The following is a 14,441-nucleotide window of genomic DNA, read 5'->3' on the forward strand; positions in this document are numbered from 1 at the left end:
TCTACAGACTCAGCACATCAGTGGTTGCCTGGGGCCAGGGGTGGAAGTGGGGATGGACTGAAAACGGGACAGGAGGGATTTCCTTGGGTTGATAGAAAAGCTCTAAATCTGGACCGTAGTGATGGTTGCACCACTTGGAAATGTCACAGTATGCAAATGATCCCACTATAAATAGAAATAAAATTAAAATTTTAAAATAAAAAATTAAATCTACATAAAACTTTAATTATTATTATTATTTTTTGGCTGTGCCACATGGCTTGCAGGATCTGAGTTTCCCAACCAGGGATTGAACCCAGGCCACAGTAGTGAAAGTCAGGAATCCTAACCACTAGGCCACCAGGGAGCTCCCAAACTTAAAAATTTTTTAAACTAAATAAAACTAAAATTTTTTAAATAAAAATAAAACAAAAAAGCAGCCCCTAGCCCAGATGCTATGGCCAACATGTAACAAAAAACCTAAGCAAAAAAAGAAACAAAAAAAGCTCTCAAATCAGTCATCACTAATAAACTGTACCTTTACAACCAGGTGTTGAGACATCCCTTGATGTTGAATGTCCAAACCACTGACCTAAAGGAGGTCTTCAGATTCACCCCCATATCTATTTGGCTAGTTATTGATTTAACACCTGCAAGCTAAGTAAGGGCAAAGACCAGCTTACTCTGGATGACAGCTCACTCTCCAGCACCTGCTCAGTAATTTCCAAACATTCATAAAGGAAAAAAAATATGCTTAGCTATTGGCCAAACAAAAGCTGTTTTGGTCACATAGTGTGCGGTTCCCTTTAGAAGAAATATCTAGAATAAGCAAATCCATAGAGACAGAGAGTGGATTCGCAGTTAGCAGGGGCTGAGGGAGGAGGGGATGGGGAGTGAGTGCTGATGGGGATGGAGTTTCCTTTGTGGGGGATGGAAATATTCTGAAACTATATAGAGGTGATGGTTGTACAATACTGAGAATGTGCTAAATGCCTCTGAATTTTTCACTTTAAAATGGTTAATTTTTTACTATGTGAATTTCATCTCCATAAAAATTATGCACACATATATAATTAACATTGGAGTATATATGAAATATGAAGAACACTTTGCTGTATAGCAGAAATTAACACAACATTGTAAGTCAACTATACTTCAATAAAATAATTTTTTTTTAAAAAAAGAGCAGGGCTTCCCTGGTGGCGCAGCGGTTGAGAATCCGCCTGCCGATGCAGGGGACACGGGTTCGTGCCCCGGTCCGGGAAGATCCCACATGCCGCGGAGCGACTGAGCCCGTGAGCCATGGCCGCTGGGCCTGCGCGTCCGGAGCCTGTGCTCCGCAATGGGAGAGGCCACAACAGTGAGAGGCCCGCATACGGCAAAAAAAAAAAAAAAAAGAGCAATACTATTGACATTTTCATACATATATTTTGTAAAAAGCCACAAGTCAGGATGTGCCAGCCCTTGATTTAGGCAAATAAAAACAGCTTCCAGGATCGGAGGGCCTCTTCTAGGAAAAGTTCTTTACATGGGGTGTCTCTTATCTTCATCAACAGGTGACAAGGCATTCTCACGCTCCTTTGATGGAACAGGAACAAAGGTTCAAAAAGAGAAGGCCCTTCATTCACAGTTACTGAGATATAAGCGCCAGGGCCAGGATCTGACCTGGGGTTCTGGCTGAGCACCCCCATTCTGTTCATCACTCACCACATTAAACAGACCTGCTGTGAGGATTAAATGAGAAAACACATACAACTCTTCAATGCAGGACCTGGCATACAGTAGATGCTTTTTTTAAAAAAAATTATTTTGGGGGGCTTCCCTGGTGGTGCAGTGGTTGAGAGTCCTCCTGCCGATGCAGGGGACACGGGTTCGTGCCCCGGTCCGGGAAGATCCCACATGCCGCGGAGCGGCTGGGCCCGTGAGCCATGGCCGCTGAGCATGTGCGTCCGGAGCCTGTGCTCCGCAATGGGAGAGGCCACACAGTGGGAGGCCCGCGTACCGCAAAAAAAAAAAAAAAAATTTATTTATTTAGTTTTGGGCTGCCTTGTGTGTTCGTTGCTGCGTGGGCTTTCTCTAGTTGCGGAGAGCAGGGGCTACTCTTCGTACAGTAGGTGCTTCATAAATGTTCCTCCACTTCTCATGTCCCTGCATCAATAAGACTGAGATAGTCATGGTCTGGCTGGTGAGGAGATGATGAAAGGTCCCCATAGGAATCCATCGGTCACCAATCAAATGCAATTCTGCACCTTCCCTACATGCTCACTACTTAATTGTTCATAAACAGTAAGAAAACCCCAGAGACAGGGAGGTAAATTGACAAGTGCCCTTTCTCATTGGACCTTGGCCACAAGCACGGCAGTGGCAAAGTGGTGACCTTCAGAAAAAAGCCCACTTGCAGGGGCATCCCTGCCTGCATCACTTCCCATCCTGGAGAAACACCGAGCTGCCAAACATCTTTGCAACATGGGGAGCTAAGTTTGGCAACTTGTACAAACTTAAGCAGAAATACCCCAACTGCCCCAGCTGGGAGTCATCGTCCAGTTGCTGCTGTCATGCGACTGTAATTCCTCTAGAGCATTCACAATTAGTCTTGGAAGCTCAGCTGTATTTTAAGTGACGTGTTTTCTGTAGAATTCCTGAGTGCTTGCTCTTGGGAGTTGGGCCAAGTGCACACAATAGCTATTTGGGGCGGAACAGCTAGTAAAGGGAGAGACGGTCTAGACTCTAGAAGAAAAGTGGAAAGAAGTAAAGGATACTAGAAATGGCCAGGACCCAGTTAAAGGAGATTGTAAGCTCTCTGTGGGCAGAAACGGAGCTGTGTACTTTTTTACCTTCCTCTCCATGTCCAGCAGAACATGGAGAGGGAGTTCAACATTTATTTTTTGTTCAAGCTCAAAACCTCTGATTTGCAAGTTCCCTGGGTCCTTAGAGACAGTCTGGCAAGAGATGGTAAATGTGAAGCTGCATGCATACTACTCCAACAAGGCTCCACCAGTGACAGACATCACCAATCAGTCATGGACAGACATCACTAATCAATCTCAGCACTCTTTTCCAGCATTGAGCCTGGATGTAATCTCAGAATCTGTGTGAGCACAGCGCTCAAAACATTATCAATGGATGGGAAACTATCTGCCCCCTCAGGTTAGATTCTTCATGTTGGGCTATTAGGAGAGGATGGGAGGCCTTGGGAAAGAGATGAGAACAAGGGCATCACCATCAAGAGGCATAAAGTTCCCAATTGGAAACAGTGGGGCTGGCAGGGCACGAACACAGAGTCAGTCCCTACCCTTTAGGAACTTAGTCATGACAGGGAGAAGGGTGCTCATTTACTTAGCACCCACTGTGTTCTTCAGCATCACCAGTTTGCTTACTGACCATGTAATCCTTGGACATGTGCCCTATTCTCCCCCACTTAGCAGTGGGACAGGCTGCTCGGAAGCTTTGCCAAGAGTAAGTCGCCCAGCTTGTAAGAGGTAGCGCTGGGACTTGACTTCAAGTCCAGAGCTCTTTTTCCAACAGCATCATCACCTGAGACGTCACAAAGACACATACCCACACAGGTGGGTGCAGCCTGGACAGCAGGGAGACAGGACCACAGCCTGAGAGGTGCCACGCTCCGAACCCCTCTGTGCCAAGCCTTCCCCTCTGCCTGAGACCCTCTATCTGGCTCATAATTCATCCATGTCTATAACCAGGCAGTAAATATTCATATCTCACAATGAAACTGATGCTCAGAGAGGTTGTGTGATGTGCCCAAGGTCACACAGCTAAAGTGGCAACTAAAGCCCACGTTCTTTACACTCATTGGTGGCTCTGTGTAATTGGTTCCATTCCCTGGGTGCTCTGCTGGAGTGTCTCACGCTGCCCTGGGAGGTCCTCGGTGGGTGGCCAGCATCCTCACATCATGTTTGTTTCAACACCAGGTCCACAGCTGGGCCTGGGGGACACAGAGATGAATCAAGGGAGGCCCCTGCCTTTCAGGGGCTCCCTTTCTGAAGAGGAAACCAGGCAGGCAGGCAGGCAGAATAGCTGGTTACTATGACATATGAGCTTCCAGGGGCTGCCGCAACAAAGCGACACATACTCGGTGGCTTAAGATAACAGAAATGTATCCTCTTTAAGTTCTGGGGGTCAGAAGTCCGAAATTAAGGTGTCAATAGGGTTGGTTCCTTCTGATGAGGCTCGAGGGAAAATCTGTCCCAGGCCACCTTCCTGGCCTCTGGCAACCTCAGGCAATCTTTGGTATTCTTTGGTTTATGTCAACAAAGCTCCAATCTCTGTCCCCATCTTCACATGGCCTCTACATTTGTATCTCTGTGTCCTTTCTCTTATAAGACACTTATCATTGGATATAGGACCCATCCTAACCCAGGATGATCTCATTTTGATACGCCTAATTACATCTGCAAAGACCCTCTTTGCAATTAAACTCACATTCACAGGTACCAGGAGTGAGGACACGGACGTATCTTTTGGGGACACATTCAACTTATCACCACCCGTGGTGACAAGGAAGGTGCACAGGAGGCTGGGTGAGGAGGAGAGAGTATAGACAATCCCACAGGAGCAGAGAGCCACCTGCAGAAGTTCCTCTGAAGAGCTGCAAGAGATGTAGCTATTCATTTGCTTGTTCATCCCTCTGGTGAATGTTTATTGAGCACCTACTATGTGCTGAACTGGGCTTGAAGAACATAATGGATCCAATATAGACCTGGCTCCCAACCTCCCTGTGATTCATACACTATTTGTGGTGGAGACAGAAAAAAAGCAAACGGGTAGATAAAAATAATGACCAATGGTGAAAAGTGCAGCAGAACAACAACAACAGAAAAGAGGGGGTGGAGGAAGGAACTATATGGCCTGGGGAGGGGTACTATTTGCGGGGCCGGTGGGTGGGGGTGGAGCCTGGAGAGCCCACATTTACACTGAAACGCACAGTCAGATGAGCTGAGGACACAGTCTTTTCAACAAACTGTGCTGGAACCACTGGGTATCCACGCACAACAAAACAAAACAAAACAAAAAACCAGCCAAACAACAACAACAAAATTAACTCAAAATGGATCATTCACTTCAATGTAAAATGCAAAACTGTAAATCTTCTAGATGACAACATAGGGGAAAATCGAGATGACCTTGGGTTTGGCACTGACTTTTTAGATACGAGACCAAGAGCACAACTGTGAAAGGAAAAATTGATAAGCTGGGCTTCATTAAAATGAAAAACTTCTGTTCTGCAAAAGGCACCGTTAAGAGAATCAAAAGACAAGCCACAGACTGGGAGACAATCTTTGCAAAACACCTACCAGGTTAAAGGGCTCGTGTCCAAAATATTCTTAAAGTCCAATAAGAAAATTAAAAACCCTGTTAAAAACTGGGCTAAAGATCTGAGCAGACCCCTCACCAAAGAAAATATACAGATGGCAAATAAGCATATGAAAAGGGGCTCCACATCAGATATCATCAGGGGATTGCAGCTTAAAACAACAATGAGATACCACCAAACACCTATTAGAATGGCTGAAATATAAAAAACCAACACCACTAAATGCTGACGAAGATGTGGAGCAATAGGAACTCTCATTCATTCATCGCTGGTGGTACAGCTACTTTAGAAGACAGTTTGGTGGTCTCTTACTAAGCTAAACATAGTCTTATCCTACATTCCATCAATTGTGTTTCTAGGTATTTATCCAATTAATTTGAAAACTTATGTCCAGGCAAAAACCTGCACATGAATGTTTATAGCAGCCATACTCAATGCCTACTCAATAGCAACTCGATTTCCCAAAACTGGAAGCAACAAAGATGTCCTTCAATAGTTGAATGGACAAACTGTGGTTATATCCATACCATGGAATATTATTCATTGATAAAAAGAAATGAGCTATCAAGCCATCAAAATACATGGAGGAATTTAAATGCATACTGCTAAGTGAAAGAAGACTCTGAAAAAGCTACATATGGTGTGGTTCCAGCTATATGACATTCTGCAAAAGGTAAAACTATGGAACCTAACCAGGACTTAGAAGGGAGGGAGGGAGGGATCTTTAGGGCAGTGAAAACAGTTCTATTTGATAGTTCTATATAGTTCTATATGATGTAACAGCAGATACATGTCACTATGCATTTGTTGAAACCCACAGAATGTACAACACAAAGAGTGAACCCTAAAGTAAACTGTGGGCTTGAGTTAATAATAATGTATCGATATTGGCTGGATAATAATGTATTAATATGTAACAAAGGTATCACACTAAAGCAAGATGTTAATAATAGGGGAAACTGTGCCCTGGGAGGGGATATTTGGGAACTCTTTGTACTTTCTGCTCATTTTTTTCTGTAAACCTGATGCTGCTCTATAAAAATAAAGTTCATTAGTTTAGGGGGGGCAGGGGCGGGAGATAAGCCAGAGCCAAGCAAGTGGAAAGTGAGAGGACTGAACGCTTGGTGGAAGGCACAGCAAGTACAAAAGCCTGGAGAAATGTGCTTGGTGTATTCCAGAACTGGCAAGAAAACAGAATAGGAGGGGACGGGGATGGGCTGGAGAGAGCTGCAGGAGCTAGCTGAGGCTGAGGGGAGGACCCAGGCGCCATCTGAGCAGAGGTCCGCAACTGACTGAGAATTATACATCCTGGGAAACAAATTTGATTCCCTTCAACTTCCCCTCATTATCATTCAGGGAAACTGAGGCCCAGAGAACGGAATGGCAGTGAGCAAAGCTCATCTAACCAGCACCTGAGTGAGCTCACAGGATATCGTCAACATTTCCACCAAAGAGAAAGCGCCCGCATGACCCTCATGATATCCCTTTGGGGTAAGGTACTATTATATTCTGCATTTCTCAAGATTAGGAAGTGAGCCCAGAGAGGCAAAGCCACTTGCTCAAAGTCACACAGAGAGTGGTCAGTGGCTGAGGCTGACTCTCAACCATCACAGTGGCAGCCACAGGAAGCATCTTGGAGCTCAACTTGAAATCTCCAGCAGCCCAGGAAAGCTGCAAAGGGGATCCCTGCACTACCACCACCCCAGCAACTGTGCCTGGGACTGAAGTACCTCTGGGTGCCCCACACCTGGCAAATAGGGCTTATCAACAAGTGTTTGCCTAATCCACAATCTGATGAATCACGAGATGGCACACCTCTGAGGCTCCTTCCAGCTGGGAGGGTCCAGGACTGTGGACCCCAGAGGGGTCTCTTGGTGCCTCTGTGATGGCAAGGCAACCCCCTGCAGTGTCCCTGGGCTGTGGGGATCCAGATGCTGTCAGTGACAAAACTCTCCTGGCCCCAGGGAAGGCTTCCAGGTCAGGAGCTGCCTGTACCCCTTACCACCTGGCCGTGTGACTGTGGCTGACCATGGACACCTCCAGGCCTGAACATGGGTTCTGGAATCAAGAGATCAGAGCTGGAGACTGGCTCCAGGTTACACCATGAGATGCTCTCCCTCTGATACCCACTTAGCTCCTCTTTTCCCCAGGTCTTGACTCACACATCTCCTCCTGGGTGTGGTTCAAAATTCCACCATCCTCTTTCTCCCCTCTCACACACACTCACTACCCATCTCCCTCCCCTGCCTTCCCCAATATAGTTGTTTATTTCACTTCTTCTCCCCCATCCCCCACTACACTGAAAGCCCCAAGGGCGAAGGGGATTTGTCTGCCTGTTGGCAAATGTGTTCCCAGTGTGTCCACACAAGGCCAGCACACAGTAACAGCAGGAGTAACAGTCCGTTCCTGGCAGGCCCCATGCCTGGTGTGGGGCAGCGGGGGGCGGGGGGTGGGTGTTTATATGCTCACAGGGGAGGCTTGTTCCCCGTGGCCCCTCTGGTGCTGTGTCTGTGTTGTTAGATTCGTTGTCATGAGTCTCCTCACGTGAGTCAGTAAAGGCACCAGGCCTGCTGGCAGCTGTAGGACCTCAAGCATCTCCCTGCACCTCCTGAGCCTCAGTTTCCCCACCCTGAAGGGCTTCCTTGAGGGACAGCGTCTCAAAGACTTAACATTTCTTGCTGTCATCATGCAAGGTTTTTGATAGAGTGGTAGGCATAACAGTGGATCAGGCTTGGTGGGTTCCCAGAAAATGAGGAACTGAGTCCGGAGAAAGCCACTCTGAGCTCGCGGGACCCAGTTAACCTCATCCACCTAGGATTCTGTGGACCCCTCTTTGGCTACGGGGGCCCATCTCCCCATCCATCAGGGATCCCTGCAGGCCCCGGGTCCCGGATGCCGCCCCGCTCCAGGTTCTCCCTGTCCTCCCGCAGGCGGGAGCCCACGGGGTGCCCCGGGGATCCCTAAGCGTCACGCTGCTGTTGTGGAGCGTGTGTTGACGCCGTTGCCGGGGAGACAGGCGGGGGCGGGCCCGGGCCGGGGGCGCCGCCTAGCTGCGCACGATGGGCCGAGCCGGCCGCTCAGGGCCCTGGCGGCCTCAGTGGCCACTGCCGCCGCCGCCCGCCGGCTTATATACCGCGGCTAAATTTAGGCTGCGCCCGGAGCTCGTCCCCATCCGGGACGCGTTTCCGCCGCCGCCGCTTTGGCCCGGCCCCCGCGCGCGCCGCGCCTATAAGGCTTGGGCGGGCCCGGCCGCTGCCCGCAGAGCCGTCCCCGCCCGCCCGCGTCCCGACCAGCCCGGTTCCGGGCAGCCACTCACCGGTGTCCCGAATCCGCGTCAGCCCCGGGTCCCAGGCATGGCGCTGAGCGAGCCCATCCTACCGTCCTTCTCCACTTTCGCCAGCCCGTGCCGGGAGCGCGGCCTGCAGGAGGTGAGGGCGGCAGGGACCGCGGGCGGCGGGGGCGGCTGGCTCAGGGTAGTAGAACGTGGGCTGCGGGGTAGTAGAACGCAGGCGTCAGGGACAGCGGACTTAGAGTAGTGGAACGCAGGCAGCGGGCAGCGATCCCCGGCCCCATCGCGCGCTCACGCCCGCGCCTATCGCCCTGTCACCCGCAGCGCTGGCCGCGCGCAGAGCCCGAGGCAGGCGGCACGGACGACGACCTCAACAGCGTGCTGGACTTCATCCTGTCCATGGGGCTGGACGGCCTGGGCGCTGAGTCCGCCCCGGAGCCGCCGCCGCCGCCCCCGCCGCCTGCGTTCTACTACACTGAGCCCGGCGCGCCGCCTCCCTACGGCGCCCCCGCGGGCGGTTTGGTGTCCGAGCTGCTGCGGCCCGAGCTGGACGTGCCGCCGGGGCCAGCGCTGCACGGTCGCTTCCTGCTGGCGCCGCCGGGCCGCCTGGTGAAAGCCGAACCCCCCGAGGCGGACGGCGGCGGCGGCTACGGCTGCGCGCCGGGCCTGGCCCGCGGACCTCGGGGCCTCAAGCGCGAGGGTGCCCCGGGCTCGGCGGCCGCGTGCATGCGAGGCCCCGGGGGCCGCCCCCCGCCACCGCCCGACACGCCACCGCTCAGCCCCGACGGCCCCGCGCGCCTCCCCGCGCCCGGCCCGCGCGCCCCCTTCCCGCCTCCCTTCGGTGGCCCCGGCTTCGGCGCGCCTGGGCCCGGCCTGCATTACGCGCCGCCCGCGCCCGCCGCCTTCGGCCTCTTCGACGACGCGGCCGCCGCCGCCGCAGCTCTGGGCTTGGCGCCGCCAGCCGCCCGAGGTCTTCTCACGCCGCCCGCGTCTCCGCTAGAACTGCTGGAGGCCAAGCCCAAGCGCGGCCGGCGGTCCTGGCCGCGCAAACGCACCGCCACGCACACCTGCAGTTACGCGGGCTGCGGCAAGACCTACACCAAGAGCTCCCACCTCAAGGCGCACCTGCGCACGCATACAGGTGGGCAGCGAGCACGGGCTGGGGACCAATGCGGGGGGAACTGGAGGAAGGGCGTGCTTAGGAACCCCCCCAGAGGGCGTGGCCCAGAGTTTGGGGAGGGGGCAAGGTCTTAGAAAGCCCCCTGGGGCTTGGCTGGGGGCGTGGCTCCGGAGCCTGGGGACTGGGCGCGCGCTTAGGACCCTCCTGGGAATGTGGCTCGGGACTTTGGGCAGTCATGCACACTTACGAAACCTAGGGGGATGCTATGTCTCAGATTGTCGGGGGAAAGGTGCAAGCTTAGGAGCCCCCCGGGGGCGTGGCTGAAAGACATTGCAGAGCGGACTGTGCGCGCTTAGGAACCCTGGGGAGTGAGGATCAGGAGACCCGGGAATGGGAGATAACGTGCCTAGGATCCCCAGAGGTTCAAAACATAGCGGGGCGCGCTTCAGAGAGCTGGTTAGGGGTAGGTTGTGCGCGCCCGAGTAGCCACTAATCAGAGTGAGTGTCTGTGAGTATCAGAGCCACAAGCGGGAGGGAAACTAAGGCCGGCTCTCGCCCCCTCCCTGCAGGCGAAAAGCCCTATCACTGCAACTGGGACGGCTGCGGCTGGAAGTTTGCGCGATCCGACGAACTCACGCGCCACTACCGCAAGCACACGGGCCACCGGCCCTTCCAGTGCCACCTGTGCGACCGTGCCTTCTCACGCTCGGACCACCTGGCTCTGCACATGAAGCGGCACATGTAGCCTGGACGCCCCCCGCCCACCCGCGCGCGGCCGTGGCGGGTCCCACGCGCCGGGCACGGCCCCCTTCCAAACTGTGACTGGTATTTATTGGGCCCAGAGGACCGGGCCGGGCACAGCGTGGCCACCGAGGGGGCTTCCCCCACGACGACGACGACGACGACGCCCGGCCCCCATCAGAGACTGAAGGCCCGGTGGGAGAAGACCACAATCCTCTTTGACGAGTTTTGTTTTCAAAATGGTGCAATAATTAAGTGTCGTCTTCCCCCCTGCCGGGTCTACACTAGAGGATCGAGGCTTGATGCCTTGTGAAAAATACAGCCTTAATTTGTACTGTGCAACATTTTTTATAATATTGTACATAATGACTGTGACATATTGTATTGCTGTAAATAGGAAGACAGGTGGGCATTTTGACTGCCTGGTTCATTTTTATAAGATTTTGCTGTTTTTTAATTAAAAAGAAAGTTTTGCATCTTTTGAAAAAAATCACAGCACTGGTCTGGCTGCTTGGAAGCTGGGGGCTTGGGACACTTGGGAGGGGCTGGGGGGAACGGGCAGCTTTGATGGAGGGCAGCCTGGCAGAGGCAGGGTGAAGTGGGTCCTGCCCCGGCCAGCATCTGGGGTTGCCAGCTGCAGCCCCCAGCTGCCAGGAACCTGTGGGTTTTTCTATAAATTTAAACACTGCCTTTTAGGACTGAGGGAGAGTTATTTTAAGGTTGTTCCCTGAGCCATAAATTGCCTCCTTTTCCCCAGAGCTGGAGAAACTGCTGGTCCCACTGACGTGGCCTCCTCTGGGCTGAAAAAAGCCTTACCTCCTTTTGGAAGCTTCTGAGGTTTTAGCCAAACTTATGTAGTGTGCAGACTTCTTTTTTTTTTTCCTTTAGAAGGGGCAAAATGCTGAGTTTCTGACCTGTTTTGCCTTTCACTAGTCTTGCCTTTTAGCAGAATTTTTTTTTTAAGATGAGTTCCCCATCCTGTTAGAAAAAAATGAAATCCACATTTGAGGGTCATGGATGGTGAGTATGCTTTTCCAGATGAGCAAGCAGCTATGGAACAGTGGTGTCAGGGTGCCAGCCTGGTCTGGCTGCCTCCCAGAGGTCCCTGAATCCCACTAGAGGGATTTCTGCAACAACCCACCTGTTGCTGGTGGTGGAGGGTTATAAGACCCTCCCCTGCAGCTGCCCTTGTGTGAAGGAATCACATCAGAGCCCCAGCCTTGCTGGCTGGAGGCGGCCACTCCAGAAATGTACCTCGTGAGCAAGGGAGGACCCCTGTACAGCACCCTGAATACCTCAGTCAGGCGAGGAGGTGCCTCCCCCTGGCAGGTTCCCCCTCTTCCTCCCCCTTCTCGGGGCCCTGGGTGGGTAACCATGGCCACTAACAATTGCACAAGTTCTTTCCAGAAAGTGAAAATAGCTTGTAAGCAGCGCCTGTTTTAAAACTCTCTTGCCCTATTGCGACAGAGGCTGGGATTTCCTCCCTTCCTCCCTCTCTTCATCCTTCCTCCCCACCCCCTACCCCTGATGGCAGCCCTGGAAACAGCTGAGAGCGTTTGGTAATCCACAAAAAGCAGAAATGGGAGATGACAATCTGATGCATCTTTCTCGAGTAAAGAGCCTGGGCCCACTTCCGCTGGCGATGGGGTGTGTGAGTGTGCGTGTGTGTGAGCCTCTGTACCCTCTCTCTGCAGCTTTTGAAAAAACGATTCCAGAGCAGAGCACTGGCCCCCTCAATCCGTGGAAACGCCCCTCTTTGCTCAGAGCTCATTTCAGAGGCAGTAGGAGTAGAAGAAAGAGTCGCAAGAGATTTTAAATAATTTTTTGCAGGGTCCTCCAGTCTTTCTCGTTGAGCTTTTAAACTTACGGGTAAAGCCATGTTTCTGGCTTGCTCGAAAACACCTCCCAGAGGCCTCTGAATCCAATGAGAGGCCACTTGTAAGGGGACTGAAGCTGTTGAGTTTCTGTTTCCTGAGTGCCTCCAACTGATACAATAGAAAGTGTCAGGCTCCTACGCAGCAGTACGTTTCAGCAAGACACGGGCTGGCAAAGAGCTGGCTTGCACTGATTAATGCAGAAACACTCCCTCATCGTTTTTTCTGTCCCTTTCTGAAACCCAAGTGTTGACTTCCGTCAAACAGCTTCTGGATGGATGGTTCTCAGCCAGTTGCAACCCAGTCTTGAGATATTTGGGGTTGTCACAACCGGGGGATGCTGCTAGCATCTAGTGGGCAGGAGCCAGGGATGCTGCAGAAACATCGTAGAAGGCACAAGGTAGCCCCCTCCACAGAGAACCACTCGGTCTCAGTGCCATTAGTGCCGCGGCTGAAACACCTGCTCGAGTTCCTAAAAGATCATCATCATTCATCGCTTTTACTAGCAAGGAGGGGGCTCCATCCCAGGAAGCAAGTTTCCGTGACAGATGCCACCCAGAGAAAAGTATGTGTAAAACCTCACTGCTGGGCCCTGTCCCCATCCCTGTGACAAGACACAGAACACTTTTCCTTCCTGGTGTCCACTTGAGAAAATATAAAATATCAAACCAGACAAAAAATTGTTTTGCCCTGCATTCTACAACCCGATTTTCATCAAAGTTTTTTGGAGGAAGGGGTTTCTGGTCAGTGGTTGAATTGTTTTCACATGGCTGTGACTATCACTGTATCCTTTTTTTTTCCCCAGGAAAAGTTATAACCATTTTTCCATATATTTTCCTCCACAATATGTTTTTATTATTTTAAATGGCTGCATAATATAACATTTGGACGTGCCAGAAGTTGCTTATGCAAACAAGCTCTGGGCATCCATATGTACACACTGGGTCAGTCAGATTGTCCGCCAGGGTTGGAAAGGCTGACAGTTTTGGAGGACTTTGGGCATTGCCAAAATGCTCTCCCAAGAGTGACTCCAGTGATGGGGGAAAGATACAGGAGCTGTTTTTCTACTAGGAGTTTCCTGTATGTCAGGGAGCCCCAGGCATCCTAGAATGATGTGGTGTGAAGTGGGGAGAGGGAGAGCCTTCAGAGGGTCAGGTGAGTCCCCAGCACACGCCTGACTCAGCACCTGCCCCATCAGCAAAGCTGAGCTAGCATCCAGGCTTACCCACACCCTGGGGAGTTTCAAGGCAACAGGCCAGAGATGAATGGCTCTCCAAGGCACCAGCACCAGGTGTCTCTGATAGCCTGGACCTACGCTGAGCTGGTGAGTGACAAGCACAGGGTTTCTCCACCCCCTGATCATCAACATCGGGGCTGGATCATTCTCGGTGGTAGACGCTGCCCCGTGCACTGTAGGACGTTAAGCAGCATCCCTGGCCTCCACCCACTCGATACCAGCAGCACCGACGTCCCCAGGTTGTGGCAACCAAAAATATCTCCAGACACTGCCAGTGTCCCCTGGAAGCAGGTTCACCCCAGTTTGAGAACCACTGGGTTAGGGGGTTCTGTGGACACGTGAGACACTTTGCATCTGTAACTATCTGACCTGAGGTGCTAGGATGCTGCACGTATTTAAATACAGAAACTGAGTGGGAGGGAGAGAAGAGGTAACTCACAAACACCGAGGGATCCGCCTGGTTTATACCATCTAACCCATCGGGAATTTTTTCTGGTGCATAGTGTGAGCTACAAACCTACATACATTTTTTTCCAAATAATTCATACAGGGTTTCTCAATCTCGACACTGCCGACATTTGAGGCCGGATCCTTCTTTACACTGGGGGACTGTCCTGCACATTGTAGGGTGTTTAGCAGCATTCCTGGTCTCAACCCAGGAGATGCCAGTAGCACCCCCAGCCCTGCAGTCCCCCAGTTGTGACAATGAAAATGTCTCCAAGTGTCCCCTGGAGGGGGAGGGTGCAGAATCGCCCACAGTGAGTACCACTGCTTAGGCAAAACCATTCTTTCGCATGGAAGCCCTCAGCTCTGCCTTGCGGGCCTGTTTCCTTGACTGGGAGGTGAGGGTGGTGTTGCGGGGATGGAAT

The 14,441-nt window shown here is 51.9% G+C and overlaps 1 protein-coding gene across 1 annotated transcript; it reads left to right on the top strand.

Annotated features, from left to right (window-relative positions):
- The first annotated feature begins 8,556 nt into the window (after positions 1-8,556).
- On the top strand, positions 8,557-10,951 carry KLF2 (KLF transcription factor 2). The gene is made up of 3 exons (XM_059063119.2): positions 8,557-8,739; positions 8,925-9,741; positions 10,290-10,951. Exons 1-3 carry the CDS (start codon positions 8,665-8,667, stop codon positions 10,463-10,465), a joined length of 1,068 nt encoding a protein of 355 aa, XP_058919102.1. The 5' UTR covers positions 8,557-8,664; the 3' UTR covers positions 10,466-10,951.
- Positions 10,952-14,441: the final 3,490 nt, after the last annotated feature.

Source organism: Kogia breviceps, chromosome 4 (genome assembly GCF_026419965.1).
Source record: "Kogia breviceps isolate mKogBre1 chromosome 4, mKogBre1 haplotype 1, whole genome shotgun sequence".
In the NCBI taxonomy this organism is placed as follows: domain Eukaryota; kingdom Metazoa; phylum Chordata; class Mammalia; order Artiodactyla; family Physeteridae; genus Kogia; species Kogia breviceps.